This window comes from Ostrea edulis, chromosome 7, assembly GCF_947568905.1.
Source record: "Ostrea edulis chromosome 7, xbOstEdul1.1, whole genome shotgun sequence".
Classification (NCBI taxonomy): domain Eukaryota; kingdom Metazoa; phylum Mollusca; class Bivalvia; order Ostreida; family Ostreidae; genus Ostrea; species Ostrea edulis.
This window is the reverse complement of record NC_079170.1, coordinates 53,213,285-53,228,922: the sequence shown is the minus strand read 5'-3', so window position 1 is coordinate 53,228,922 and position 15,638 is coordinate 53,213,285. Positions and strand designations below refer to the sequence as shown.

General features: G+C 43.5%; 1 protein-coding gene across 1 annotated transcript; it reads left to right on the top strand.

The window, feature by feature from the left end:
• Positions 1–13,043: 13,043 nt before the first annotated feature.
• Positions 13,044–14,357, top strand: LOC130048714 (uncharacterized). Its single transcript, XM_056145753.1, has one exon. The coding sequence runs from the start codon at positions 13,044–13,046 to the stop codon at positions 14,355–14,357; it is 1,314 nt and encodes a 437-aa protein (XP_056001728.1).
• Positions 14,358–15,638: the final 1,281 nt, after the last annotated feature.

Here is a 15,638-nt window from a genome sequence, read left to right as displayed (position 1 = left end):
AGCTTGAAAATATTGACATTAAGAGCATAAATATAAAAGTATGGATTTTATTATAAATATAAAATGATCAAAAGATCATTAAAGAGAAGGGATACTCTGTTCAAATTATATTGTAAAGTAATAAACTTGTTGTTTACGTTCTTGATTTGAACTATTTACGTTTAACGTTATGGTTCTTTTTCGTCATTCTACAGTGACGTCACACAGTATACAATCGCTATCTCATGCCTAACTGGAAGAATTTGGTTTGTGAGCAAACGAACTCTGGCGGAAGTTTAAAGAGCGATATGACGTTAAGTCGAGCATGACGTAAGAATGGGAGTTATTAGCTTTACGTCGGGAAAATAACGTTAGAAAAATTGAAATAGCAGAGAACACAATGACGTAACAATTGCAGTGATATGTGATATAGGTGTAATGGTATTTTGTAGTATGGGTGGTGGTATGTGAAGTATGGGCAGTGTAATAGTATGTGGTGTATAGGTTGTAGTTGATAGTGTATGGGTGGTGTACACCACATACCACCACCCATACAATCACCTATATCACCTCCTATACATACGTGGTACCACTGGCACACTTATTATTAACACATTTAAACACTACGCCGACTTTATCGATTTTTCCCTTGTCATTGCTACGTCATAGTGCTCTTGGCTTTCTCAATTTTTTCTGCGTTATCAATACAACATAGCGCTCCCAACTTCTATTGTTACGTCATATCCGACTTGACGTCACAGGTCTCTTGTATTTTTATATCATACCCTAAACTGGTTCCCCGCTGATTTGCAAGAGAAGCGAGGTCAACAGGGTACTATTTCATATCATACCCGACCTAGTTCACCCCAATCGTAACTACTCGGCTATTTCTGCAACCGCAAATGAACCTCATATGTGGATCGACGCCATCAGAGTCTGTTACCATGTGTACAGAAATGCAACTATGACGTCACAGGTGTACGTTACAATATGAAACGCGAGCTTTCAAATGCATTTAAGATATCATACATGTCTAAGGTATTCTACCACTATTATTTTTTACTTTTATGTTTATGTATTGGAGTGGATAAGACGTTAATGATACCAAAACTGAATCTCTGGTGAAAATATAAATAATACATTATACAAGGATTCGGTTTTGGCCTTTTAACCTCATCCACAGGCGCGCTTCCGGCGAAGAAATGCATCAATTTGATGCAATTCTTGCGCCGATCCACGTCCGAGTCTTTTTACTGGTTACGGTAAAAGGCGAGCGCGTGATCCGATTGAGTCGATCCTAATCCTACGTCATTGACATTTTACGTTATAGCGCTAATGGCTTATATTGTTACATCATCACTTGACCTTTGACCCACCTATCAATGCTGTTTATACTTACAAGGAATGTGATATTGCAGAAAAGAAGGATCAATTATACACGTAACTCTCAATTAGATTTTTCACCCAAGATTTATAATAAATCATTTCTTTTTATGGTAATGTTGGTATATCAGTAACAATTCTGATTACATATAGTTGCAATGTCTCAAGCTCTCTCAATGCAATGATACATGCTTTTGCCCAAAATATGATGATATATCTTGAGTATATATTTGTATACAGATAAAAATATTATTATTATCTTACCTTAACTCAATGGACTTATTGATTAAACTGCAAAATCAAATAAATGAGGAGCCTTTCTTTTACACTGCAGTCGGAGAGAGAGGGGGAGAAAAAGAAATGGAGAGAGAGAGGGATGGATAGAGAGATAAAGAGGTGAGAATGAGGGAGAGAGAGATAAAGAGGAGAGGGTAGAGAGTGAAGGGAGAGGGGGGAAGGGTGGTACAGAGAGAGAAGAGGAAGAAGACAGGAGATAGAGAAAGGATGGGAGAGACATGGAGTGGGGAGAGAGAGGGTAGATAGAGAGAGAGCTGTGGAAATAGACAGGAGAGAAAGAGGATAATCAGAGAAGGGAGAGGGAAAGAGGTTAGAAAGATGGAGATAGAAAGAACAACAGAGGGAAATATATATGGAGAGAGGTTAAGAGAGAGAGAAGGGGGAAAAGGAAAGAGATAAAGAGGGGACAGAGAGAAGTTAAAGGGTGGGAGAGGGAGGGAGAGAGAAGAGAGAGGGAAGAGAGACATAGGGCATAGGGAGATAGAAAGGGAAAAGAGAGGAAGTGTGGGAGGGGGAGAATGAAAGGAGAGAGAGAGTTTAGAGAGAGGAAGGATGGGGATTGGAGATAGAGAGATGGGGACAAGGGGAGAGAAAGAGGAGAAAGATTAGAAAGAGAGGAGGGAGAGAGATGGAAGAGGAAGGGTGGGAGAGGGAGCCGAGCGAGAGAAGGGAGAGATGGGGAGAAATAGAGGAAGGATGAGAGAAATGGAGGGAGAGGGATAAGGGGAGAGAAGAGATAGGAGATAAACAGGGGAGAGGGAAGAGAGATAGGAAGGGTGGGAAAGGAAATGAAAGAGAAAGGGTAGGGGAAAGAAGAGAAAGAGGAGGGAATATAATTATGGAAGAGGGGATGTGGGAGAGAGGGAAAGAGGGCGAGAATAGGGAGGGAAAAGAGAAGAGAGAGAAGAAAGAAAGAGATAGGAGAGATAGAGAGAGAGGAAGGATTGGAAAGAGATAAATGGAGAAGATGAGAGAAGATAGAAAGGGAAGAGGGGAGAGAGATAAGATGGGTGGAAAGTGGAGAAAGGGTGGGAGAGAAAAAAGAGAAAGACATGAGGGAGAGATAGACGGAAGAATGGAAGAGGGAATGCGACAGAGGGAGGAGAGAGAAGGGGAGAGATAGAGAGGAAGGATGGGAGAGAGAGATAAGGGGAGATAGGAGATAGAAATGGGGAGAGGGACGAGAGAGAAAGAGGAAGGGTATAAAATGAGTGAGAGAAAGGGTGGGGGAGAGAGAAAAGAAAGATGAGAGAGAGAGATGGAAGAGAGAGAGGGGGAAAAGTGGAAGAGGTAGAGAGATGGGAGAGAAAAGAAGAGAGAGAGAGAAGAGAAGAAAGACATGGGGAGAGATGGAGAGGGGAAGGATGGGATAGGGAGAAAGAGATGGAGGGGGAGAGAAGAGAAAGGAGATAGAAAGGGGGAGAGGGAAGAGAGATAGGAATGGTGGGAAAGGAAAGGAGTGAGAGAAATGGTTGGGGAGAGGGAGAAGAGGAGAAAGGGAGAGAGAGAGAGAGGGAAGAGTAGGATAGGGAGAGATATAGAGAGAGAGAGGGAGAGAAAGGGTAATGAGAGGAGAGAAAGAGAGGAAAAGGAGTGAGAGAGAAAACATGGGGAGAGAGAGGAGGAAGAGTGGGGAGAGAGAGGGGCAAGAGAGAAAGGGAAAGACAGTCATGGAGGCATTGAGTAAGGAGAGATAGATTAGACCGAGAGAGAGTGAGAGGAAAGGTGGGAGGAGGTAGAGACAAGAGAGCGAGAGAAAGAACAAGAGGCCCATGGGCCACATCGCTCACCTGAGTCACCTTGGTCCATATCAGAAGATTTTCCATATCTATTTGCATGTAAAACCGTAGTCCCTATTATGGGCCCAAACCTTCCCCTCGAGGCCATGGTTTTTGCAAACTTGAATCTACACTATGTCAGAAAGCTTTCATGTAAATGTGAACTTCTTTGGCCCAATGGTTCTTGAGAAGAAGATTTTTAAAGATTTTCCCTATATATTTGTATGTAAAACTTTGATCCCCTATTGTGGCCCCATCCTACCCCAGGAGGGCATGATTTTAACAAACCTGAATCTGCACTATATCAGAAAGCTTTCATATAAATCTCAGCTTTTCTGGCTTAGTGGTTCTGGGAAGAAGATTTTTAAAGATTTTTCCTATATATTTGTATGTAAAACTTTGACCCCCTATTGTGGCCCCATCCGACCCCCGGGGGCAATGATCTTAACAATTTATAATCTGCACTATATCAGGAAGCTTTCATATAAATCTCAGCTTTTCTGGCTCAGTGGTTCTTGAGAAGAAGATTTTAAAAGATTTTTCCTATATTTGTATGTAAAACTTTGACCCCCTATTGTGGCCCCATCCGACCCCCGGGGGCCATGATCTTAACAACTTATAATTTGCACTATATAAGGAAGCTTTCATATAAATCTCAGCTTTTCTGCCTCAGTGGTTCTTGAGAAGAAGATTTTTAAAGATTTTCCCTATATATTTGTATGTAAAACTTTGATCCCCTATTGTGGCCCCATCCGACCCCCGTGGGCCATGATTTTAACAATTTAGAATTTGCATTATATAAGGAAGCTGTCAGATAAATCTCAGCTTTTCTGGCTCAGTGGTTCTTGAGAAGAAGATTTTTAAAGATTTTCCCTATATAATTGTATGTAAAACTTTGATCCCCTATTGTAGCCCCATCCGACCCCCGGGGGCCATGATTTTAACAATTTAGAATTTGCATTATATAAGGAAGCTGTCAGATAAATCTCAGCTTTTCTGGCTCAGTGGTTCTTGAGAAGAAGATTTTTAAAGATTTTCCCTATATAATTGTATGTAAAACTTTGATCCCCTATTGTAGCCCCATCCGACCCCCGGGGGCCATGATTTTAACAATTTAGAATTTGCATTATATAAGGAAGCTTTCAGATAAATCTCAGCTTTTCTGGCTCAGTGGTTCTTGAGAAAAAGATTTTTAAAAAAAATTCCTATATATTTGTATGTAAAACTTTGATCCCCTATTGTGGCCCCATCTGACCCCCGGGGGCCATGATTTTAATAATTTAGAATTTGCATTATATAAGGAAGCTTTCATATAAATTTCATCTTTTCTGGCCCAGTGGTTCTTGAGAAGATTTTTTAATGACCCTACCCTATTTTTACCTTTTCTTGATTATCTCCCCTTGGAAGGTGGTCTGGCCCTTTATTTTAACAATTTAGAATTCCCTTTACCTAAGGATGTTTTGTGCCAACTTTGGTTGAAATTGGCCCAGTGGTTGTTGAGAAGAAGTTGAAAATGTGAAAAGTTTACAGACGGAGAGACGGACGGACAGACGGACGGACGCCGGAATACGGGTGATCAGAAAAGCTCACTTGAGCTTTCAGCTCAGGTGAGCTAAAAACAGCAACAACTAACACCCAATATCATATGTGCACACATTCATTTACAAATTATCATATCTGATGAGCTTAATCAGTCTATCAAAAATTAAAATTCCGTACTAAATGTGGTTTTAATTTGATCTAGTCAATGCAACATGGTGATTATTTCATAACGTTTAAGGATGTCCATGGAGATTTTTTTTATCATTACAGTGTAGCGTCATTTTCATTACAGTGCGAAGTGTTTCTCATTTACTAATATTATACATCTTAGTTCCATAGTAATAACTATGCTAGGCGCGAAATACGTTATTGTAATAGCTTCATTTGTGCACAATAATCCTCAAAGGCAGCTTAGTAAAACAGCATAGGAATTGGCTTAGCTGTCCAAGGATTACTAACTCCGTATCTCTAAAAGGCAGATCTTATGAATCGATCTTTGTATAGGAAATCAAAAATACTATCCTTAAAAGGCAGATTAGTACCGTAGCCTACAAATCGTACTACACTCGTCGTTATGCGTTGCTGATTAACTCAGTATCCCTGAAAGGCAGGTTTAGCATAGGGCTCGCTGGGTGGCAAAGCTTATCTGGTATCCCTCAAAAGTAGGTGTTTAGATCCCCCAGGAACCCGGGCTAGTAAACCCCTATAAATTTACTTGGTATCCCTGAAAGGCAGGTCTAGCATAGGGCTCGCTGGGTGGTAAAGCTTATCTGGTATCCCTCAAAAGTAGGTGTTTAGATCGCCAGGTTACCCGGGGTTGGTTGAGCCCTATTAATTAACTTGGTATCCCTCAACGACAGGGTTAGCATAGGTCTCGCTGGGTGGCAAAGCTTATCTGGTATCCCTCAAAAGTAGGTAATTTTAGCGCCTGGGACCTTAGGCTAGTTCAGCATCGATAATTATGTCGGCATTCCTGACAGGCAGGTCTGATATAGGGCTCGCTGGGTGGCAAAGCTTATCTGGTATCCCTCAAAAGTAGGTGATTGTAGCGCCTGGGAACTTGGGCTAGTTGAGCGTCGATAATTAACTCGGTATCCCTGAAAGGCAGGTCTGACATAGGACTCGTTGGGTGGCAAAGCTTATCTGGTATCCCTCAAAAGTAGGTGACTTTAGCGCCCGGTACCTTGGGCTAGTTGAGCATCGATAATTAACTCGGTATCCCTGAAAGGCAGTTCTGATATAGGGCTCGCTGGGTGGCAAGGCTTATCTGGTATCCCTCAAAAGTAGGTGACTCTAGCGCCTGGGAACTTGGGCTAGTTGAGCGTCGATAATTAACTCGGTATCCCTGAAAGGCAGGTCTGATATAGGGCTCGTTGGGCGGCAAAGCTTATCTAGTATCCCTCAAAAGTAGGTGACTTAAGCGCCCGGAAACTTGGGCTAGTTGAGCGTCGATAATTAACTCGGTATCCCTGAAAGGCAGGTCAGATATAGGGCTCGCTGAGTGGCAAAGCTTATCTGGTATCCCTCAAAAGTAGGTGACTTAAGCGCCCGGGACCTTGGGCTAGTTGAGCGTCGATAATTAAGTCGGTATCCCTGAAAGGCAGGTCTGATAAAGGGCTCGTTGGGTGGCAAAGCTTATCTGGTATCCCTCAAAGGTAGGTAATTTTAGCGCCTGGAAACTTGGGCTAGTTGAGCGTCGATAATTAACTCGGTATCCCTGAAAGGCAGGTCTGATATAGGGCTCGTTGGGTGGCAAAGCTTATCTGGTATCCCTCAAAAGTAGGTGACTCTAGCTCTTGGGAACTTGGGATAGTTGAGCGTCGATAATTAAGTCGGTATCCCTGAAAGGCAGGTCTGATATAGGGCTCGTTGGGCGGCAAAGCTTATCTGGTATCCCTCAAAAGTAGGTGACTTAAGCGCCCGGGAACTTGGGCTAGTTGAGCGTCAATAATTAACTCGGTATCCCTGAAAGGCAGGTCAGATATAGGGCTCGCTGAGTGGCAAAGCTTACCTGGTATCCCTCAAAAGTAGGTGACTTAAGCGCCCGGGACCTTGGGCTAGTTGAGCGTCGATAATTAAATTGGTATCCCTGAAAGGCAGGTCTGATAAAGGGCTCGTTGGGTGGCAAAGCTTATCTGGTATCCCTCAAAAGTAGGTGATTGTAGCGCCTGGGAACTTGGGCTAGTTGAGCGTCGATAATTAACTCGGTATCCCTGAAAGGCAGGTCTGACATAGGACTCGTTGGGTGGCAAAGCTTATCTGGTATCCCTCAATAGTAGGTGACTTTAGCGCCCGGTACCTTGGGCTAGTTGAGCATCGATAATTAACTCGGTATCCCTGAAAGGCAGTTCTGATATAGGGCTCGCTGGGTGGCAAGGCTTATCTGGTATCCCTCAAAAGTAGGTGACTCTAGCGCCTGGGAACTTGGGCTAGTTGAGCGTCGATAATTAACTCGGTATCCCTGAAAGGCAGGTCTGATATAGGGCTCGTTGGGCGGCAAAGCTTATCTAGTATCCCTCAAAAGTAGGTGACTTAAGCGCCCGGAAACTTGGGCTAGTTGAGCGTCGATAATTAACTCGGTATCCCTGAAAGGCAGGTCAGATATAGGGCTCGCTGAGTGGCAAAGCTTATCTGGTATCCCTCAAAAGTAGGTGACTTAAGCGCCCGGGACCTTGGGCTAGTTGAGCGTCGATAATTAAGTCGGTATCCCTGAAAGGCAGGTCTGATAAAGGGCTCGTTGGGTGGCAAAGCTTATCTGGTATCCCTCAAAGGTAGGTAATTTTAGCGCCCGGAAACTTGGGCTAGTTGAGCGTCGATAATTAACTCGGTATCCCTGAAAGGCAGGTTTGATATAGGGCTCGTTGGGTGGCAAAGCTTATCTGGTATCCCTCAAAAGTAGGTGACTCTAGCTCTTGGGAACTTGGGATAGTTGAGCGTCGATAATTAAGTCGGTATCCCTGAAAGGCAGGTCTGATATAGGGCTCGTTGGGCGGCAAAGCTTATCTGGTATCCCTCAAAAGTAGGTGACTTAAGCGCCCGGGAACTTGGGCTAGTTGAGCGTCAATAATTAACTCGGTATCCCTGAAAGGCAGGTCAGATATAGGGCTCGCTGAGTGGCAAAGCTTACCTGGTATCCCTCAAAAGTAGGTGACTTAAGCGCCCGGGACCTTGGGCTAGTTGAGCGTCGATAATTAAATTGGTATCCCTGAAAGGCAGGTCTGATAAAGGGCTCGTTGGGTGGCAAAGCTTATCTGGTATCCCTCAAAAGTAGGTGATTGTAGCGCCTGGGAACTTGGGCTAGTTGAGCGTCGATAATTAACTCGGTATCCCTGAAAGGCAGGTCTGACATAGGACTCGTTGGGTGGCAAAGCTTATCTGGTATCCCTCAAAAGTAGGTGACTCTAGCTCTTGGGAACTTGGGATAGTTGAGCGTCGATAATTAAGTCGGTATCCCTGAAAGGCAGGTCTGATATAGGGCTCGTTGGGCGGCAAAGCTTATCTGGTATCCCTCAAAAGTAGGTGACTTAAGCGCCCGGTACCTTGGGCTAGTTGAGCATCGATAATTAACTCGGTATCCCTGAAAGGCAGTTCTGATATAGGGATCGCTGGGTGGCAAGGCTTATCTGGTATCCCTCAAAAGTAGGTGACTCTAGCGCCTGGGAACTTGGGCTAGTTGAGCGTCGATAATTAACTCGGTATCCCTGAAAGGCAGGTCTGATATAGGGCTCGTTGGGCGGCAAAGCTTATCTAGTATCCCTCAAAAGTAGGTGACTTAAGCGCCCGGAAACTTGGGCTAGTTGAGCGTCGATAATTAACTCGGTATCCCTGAAAGGCAGGTCAGATATAGGGCTCGCTGAGTGGCAAAGCTTATCTGGTATCCCTCAAAAGTAGGTGACTTAAGCGCCCGGGACCTTGGGCTAGTTGAGCGTCGATAATTAAGTCGGTATCCCTGAAAGGCAGGTCTGATAAAGGGCTCGTTGGGTGGCAAGGCTTATCTGGTATCCTTCAAAAGTAGGTGACTTTAGCGCCTGGGAACTTGGGCTAGTTGAGCGTCGATAATTAAATCGGTATCCCTGAAAGGCAGGTCTGGTATAGGGCTCGTTGGGTGGCAAAGATTATCTGGTATCCCTCAAAAGTAGGTGACTGTAGCGCCTGGGAACTTGGGCTAGTTGAGCGTCGATAATTAACTCGGTATCCCTGAAAGGCAGGTCTGATATAGGGCTCGTTGGGTGGCAAAGCTTATCTGGTATCCCTCAAAAGTAGGTGACTCTAGCTCTTGGGAACTTGGGATAGTTGAGCGTCGATAATTAAGTCGGTATCCCTGAAAGGCAGGTCTGATATAGGGTTCGTTGGGTGGCAAAGCTTATCTAGTATCCCTCAAAAGTATGTGACTGTAGCACCCTGGAACTTGGGCTAGTTGAGCGTCGATAATTAACTCGGTATCCCTGAAAGGCAGGTCAGATATAGGGCTCGCTGGGTGGTAAAGCTTATCTGGTATCCCTCAAAAGTAGGTGACTTTAGCGCCCGGGACCTTGGGCTAGTTGAGCGTCGATAATTAAGTCGGTATCCCTGAAAGGCAGGTCTGATATAGGGCTCGCTGAGTGGCAAAGCTTATCTGGTATCCCTCAAAAGTAGGTGACTGTAGCGCCCGGGAACTCGGGGCTAGTTGAGCCTTGATAATTAACTCGGTATTCCTGAAAGGCAGGTCGGATATGGAGCTTGCTGGGTGGCAAAGAGTATATGTTACCCTTCAAAAGTAGTTGTATATATCGCTCATGAACACGGGCTTGTTGAGCCTTGATAATTAACTAGGTATCCCTTAAAAGTTATATTCACATAGATTTTACGACCCCCTCCCCTTGAAATAGATATGATGAGTGTTAAAATTAATCGATAACAAGTAAGAACAAACGAGTAAAAAATAACACTGTATACCATATCTACTGTTTACTCACAAAAAAAGTGTGTATTGAAATTATCAAATGCTTATTAAAATGTAATATCGTCATGTGAGGAAAAAGAGGGAAAAAATGTTACAATTGTCTTTTTTTCCTTTTTCGACTGCGTAATCGATGTCGGATGAGAGAAACTTACAGAAGACTCCTCTTAACTATTTGAATTTAGATTGGTATCCGAAATCAATCATTTGATATCGCCCCTTACAGTTTTTTATATCTAATTTCTTACTGTTTTTAACATCTGAGAGAATTAGGATCTGATTAATTATATTAATTAGCTAATACTCTGTACAATTTCTATCAAATCTTATTTTTCTCCATATAGCCTTCATTGCTTTATTCATTTCTTACATTTTTAATAGTTCAGCTAATTAGGGTTTAATTAGTAATCTTAATTAGTAAAAAGTCCCAACAATTTTCTTTGCCTTCTTCATCGTAAACATATTTCTATACGAAATATTATTCGACGTACGACTTATCTTTCTATCTATGATCAGGGGCAAGTAACTCGTGGGTCACCTGCTTTTGAGGGATACCATCTAGTCATAACCGTGTAGAATAGCTGCGAGAAAAAACAACAGTAGCGTGTGCAAAAATATTGCCTCGTCAGTAAGAAAATAGATCGGGTTAGGTTTCGTTTTCATTTCTCGGAAACGGGGGTATTTCGTAAACAAGGTATTTGGAAGTTTTATAAAACACAATTTCACACGGAGTTAAAGTGTATTGAGAGGCGAGAGGCGGGATGTACTGCCTAGACAAGACGTAGTCAGTTAAACCACTTTAATGAATGAATGAATCAATGAATGGTGAAGAGCTACAAAGAAAAGTAAAGATTCCATGTACACAATGTTAACATCATAAAAATACAAAAACAGAATAATACAAACGACTTCCAACTGACAACTGAAACGTGTAATAAAAGTTGTACATCACGATTATGACACAAAGTGCGTTCCATAGTTTAAATTTTCAATAAAGGGCTGTATTTAGATAAACGTGAAAATCCAGTAAAAATTAACAAACCAGACCAAAGAAATTACATAACAGAATAAAGAAGTAAATATAAGCCAGGCAAGTATCGTATCAGACAAGCAAATAACTATAAATGCATGCATGTTTATAAGTATACCACGTGACTAACCGAAGACCGCATGGAAATCACAATATACGATAAAATACATGATGTGCATTCCTAAAATAGCTAGAACTTGTGAAATAAATCATACAAAATGTACTTAATTAATGCATGCTTACATTGTGGCCAGCCAAGCTTATGGCAATTTCCGAAAGTTGTACGTAGAATTGTGCGCAGCACAAATATACCAAGGGCCGATAACTCTAAAGTTATACGTATGGAAGGCAGTGGCTGCCAATACACAAACACGTCATTACAAAACAGATGATTGTAAATCAATGAAAATTGAATTAATAAATGAACGTTTATATGGATTTAACCTTATCTAAGAAAATATCCAAATTATATATATATATATATATATATATATATATATATATATATATGTGTTCCACAATATGTAATATATGTTACAATATGTTCCAGTACACGGGACTTAGCAGGTGCAAAGTTGCAGGTGTCAGGTGTGTGGGCGGGTCAAGCTGGACTGGTGGGAAAGTGTGTTCGTGTTAGAGGGATATAAAAACACGATACAGCCGTGACATTGTCACTTTTCAGCATCATGTCTGAGCGAATCCAGGATATAGAGAGAGATAGAAGGGAACAGCGATTGAGGTATTTAGAACAACATCTTCACTTACAACGAACGCGTGAATTACAACTCCGCAGACGGAATAGAGAGCGACTAGGAATTTTACAGCAAGGTCGCGGAGAACGAAATCAACAACAACCTAGAAGGTTAGTGTCGGAATACTATCACATTCAACTGGATAGAAATCGTCATTCTCCGAAATTCAAAGTGAAACAAAATTTCTACAACGTACCTTTTAGGCCCATTCCAGATTCTTCAATTATTCGGCGTTTATTTCGTGATTTACTACAAAAAGTGAAATTACGGATGCAGTGTAACCCGAACGATTATGTACGGCTCAACATTCGACACCCCGCTTTGGATTCAGACATCTGGGTCGAATTTACCCAGTCCAAAAACCTCAACGAGGAGAAAATTTTGAACAAAATAGAAGCCGTACAACAATCTAAGAAGGAATTTGTCATCACAGACGGATCTATCCAGCTGGATTTTTTCCACGTGAAATACCCCCAAGGGAGTGGCGGAAACAAGAAAAAACATCTACACGTGGCTAAGGAGAAATTCAAGACCTCTAAGAGAGCCATCGTTCGGATCAACAACCCCGACGATTCATTGTGTCTCCCTCGAGCTATCGTTGTGGCGCGACTTCACAGTCAAAAACCCGAGCAGTCCGACCCCGAATGGGAGAAGAAATGGTTAAGGATGAGAAAAGGGGATACACAAGCTCTCGATCAGAAACGACAGGCCTTAGCTCTCATGGAACTCGCCGGGTGTGCAAACGACCAACCGTGTGGGCCTCAGGAGTGGGAGATATTACATCAGGTCTTGGCTCCCGAGTATCGTTTGAAAATATTTCAATTTAAGACAAACTCACGGCAAATGCGATTAGACCCCATCTACAAAGGACAAGGGAACGGAAAATGTTTGAACATCCTGCTGGATAACGAACATTACGATACCATAACATCGATGCCGGGAGTGACGGAAAATTCATATTATTGTGATTACTGTGATGTTGGATATAGCCACATCGAAGAGCACCGTACCGTCTGTCCTCACCGCTGTTCGTTTTGTTTGGCCGACACCCCCTGTTCCCCGGACGGCACCCACACGGAATGTTCTCATTGTAAGGGATTTTTTTTAGAAATGCTGCGTGTTACCAGACCCACTTGAAGCCTTACAGTAGTAATACCGCGACAACCGTGTGTAGTTTAATGGGACGTTGCGACCAGTGTCAGAAATGGATGTCTAAGCAATTGTTAAAGGAACACGCGTGCGGTGGAAAAACAAAGTGTCACATCTGCAAGAAACTTGTCACCACCCCATATTTCTGCTTCGTTCAAAAGAAACCCAAGCCCAAACGCAACAAGGAATTGAAAATGTATATTTATTTCGATTTTGAATGTACAGAGGAAAACGGAATTCACACCCCTAATCTCTGTGTGGCCGAACGTGTGTGTCAACATTGCGACAGTTTAGACATCGACACGCGCTGTGAACGCTGTCATGCGTTTGGATCGCAACGCCGCTTCGTATTTCAAGGCCGCGACACCTTAAAACAGTTTATGGACTGGCTGTTACAATCCGAGACGGACGAGAAGGGTAATGTGACTTTCAAACACGACGAAACGACCGCCATTACGCACAATTTCAAGGGATACGATGGGCAGTTCATCTTAAACTATCTAGTGCACACGGCTTGTATCAAACCTGCAGTCATTCTCAACGGCAGTAAAATCTTGTCTATGGGAGTGTTCGGCTTGAGATTCATCGATTCGTACAATTTCCTCCCCTTTGCTCTCGCCAAGATGCCCTCTGCGTTTGAATTAACAGAACTGACAAAAGGTTATTTCCCCCACTTTTTCAACACGGAACAGAACCAGAATTACGTGGGACCTTATCCAGATGCCCACTACTACAATCTTGACGACATGTCGATAGTCAATCGTGCAGCCTTCTATACCTGGTACAATCAACAGACCGGGAAAGTGTTCGATTTCCAGAAGGAATTCATGGATTACTGTATCTCGGATGTGGATATTTTACGCCGTTGTTGTGCGCAATTTAAGACGACACTCTACGGACTCGTCCGCGTCGACCCTTTTCAGGAATCAATAACTTTTGCCAGCACGGCTAATTTAGCTTATCGACGAGGATTCATGGCACAGGACACCATTGCCATCATTCCCAATATGGGTTACCAACCCTCGCACCGCTACTCGACCAAGGCCTGTCGCTGGCTCACCTCCCTAGACCGCAACATACGTCATGCTAAGAACGAAATCACCATAGGGCCCTATACGGTGGACGGCTACGAGGAGGAATCCCGCACCGTGTACGAATTTTACGGCTGCTACTGGCACGGGTGCCCCACCTGTTATCCGAATCTGTTGACGGAAACCCACCCCCACCGAGTCCAGCAGACGTATCAAACCCTGTACGAGGAGACCTTGAAACGAGTCGTCAACTTAGAGCAACAAGGATATACGGTAGTGAGAATCTGGGAACACGTGTTTGATCGTCAAGTCAAAAACAGTCCGGAGTTACAAACATTCCTACGAGACCTCGATATTCAGGACCCCTTAAATCCCCGCGATGCCTTATACGGAGGTCGTACCAATGCCACCCGCCTGTATTGCGAGGAGGGTGACATGCGATACGTCGATGTGTGTTCCCTGTATCCTTACGTGTAGAAATACAGACCGTTTCCCATCGACCATCCTCAAGTCATCACCAGCGATTTTGTCGATGTGAGAGAGTACTTTGGACTCATTCGTTGCCGCGTCCTCCCACCCCAAGGTCTGTATCATCCCGTACTACCCTACAAGACAGGCGGAATATTACTCTTCCCCTTATGCCGAACCTTTGCCGAACATCGCAACTTAGGACCCGACGATCGATGCAGTCACAGCGATTCAGAACGCAGTCTGACCGGAACCTGGGTACCGTTGAAGTACACAAAGCTCTAGATCTCGGCTATCGGGTCGAGCGCATCCACGAAGTCTGGCATTTTGAAAAGACCAGCCAGGATTTGTTTCGATCTTACATCGACACTTTCTTGAAGATCAAACAAGAAGCTTCCGGATTTCCCGATGACTGTCAGACGCCCGAACAGAAACAAGAATACATCAGTGAGATCCGGCGCCGGGAAGGCATCTTCATGAATCTAATAGACATTGAGAAAAACCCCGTGCGTAGAACCATTGCCAAACTCTTTTTAAACTGTCTCTAGGGAAAATTTGCACAACGATTACAACTACCACAAACACAGTATTTAACCGAGGAAGAAGAATTACAGAAAAAATTACAAGATGCCACTCTAGAAATCAAAGGAGTCGAGCTGCTGGAAAATCGAGATCACCCCGAAGCCGACATGATGCTGTTCAATTACCAGGAAAAAGAAGAATTTTTAGAAGACTGTCCTTTTGGCAACGTGGTGTTAGCGTGTTTTACCACCGCACACGCTCGTTTACATCTCTACGAGACTCTAGAGCCTTTGGGGGATCGCGTCCTCTACTTCGATACCGACAGCATCATTTACCAACACGATGAGAGTCGGTTCAACCCCACCATCATCAATAGTTTAGGCGGGTGGACCGATGAATTGAGTGGTGACCGCATCGTCAAATACATGTCGGGAGGCCCTAAAAATTACGCGTACGAGACCCAGGGCGGAAAATCAATGTGTAAAGTCAAAGGACTGACGCTCAATTATCGAGCTTCCAGGATCGTTTCCCTCACCACCTTAGAAAAAATGTTGAAAGGGGAGGAAGAAGAAGTCCACGTGCGTTACCCCCATCTCATTCAAAGAACACGACACCACGATGTTCGCACCATCTCCTTAGTAAAGAAATACCACGTAGTGTACGACAAGCGACAGGGGGTTCACCATTACAACACTCTCCCTTACGGGTATTAAAAAATAAAAAAGCGGGACTTACACACTGTCCTGTTTGTAGACATTCTGTGGACGA

Bases quoted from the DNA above. Each gene is read 5' to 3' on its own strand.
- LOC130048714 (XM_056145753.1), top strand. From the start codon at position 13,044: ATGTATATTTATTTCGATTTTGAATGTACAGAGGAAAACGGAATTCAC.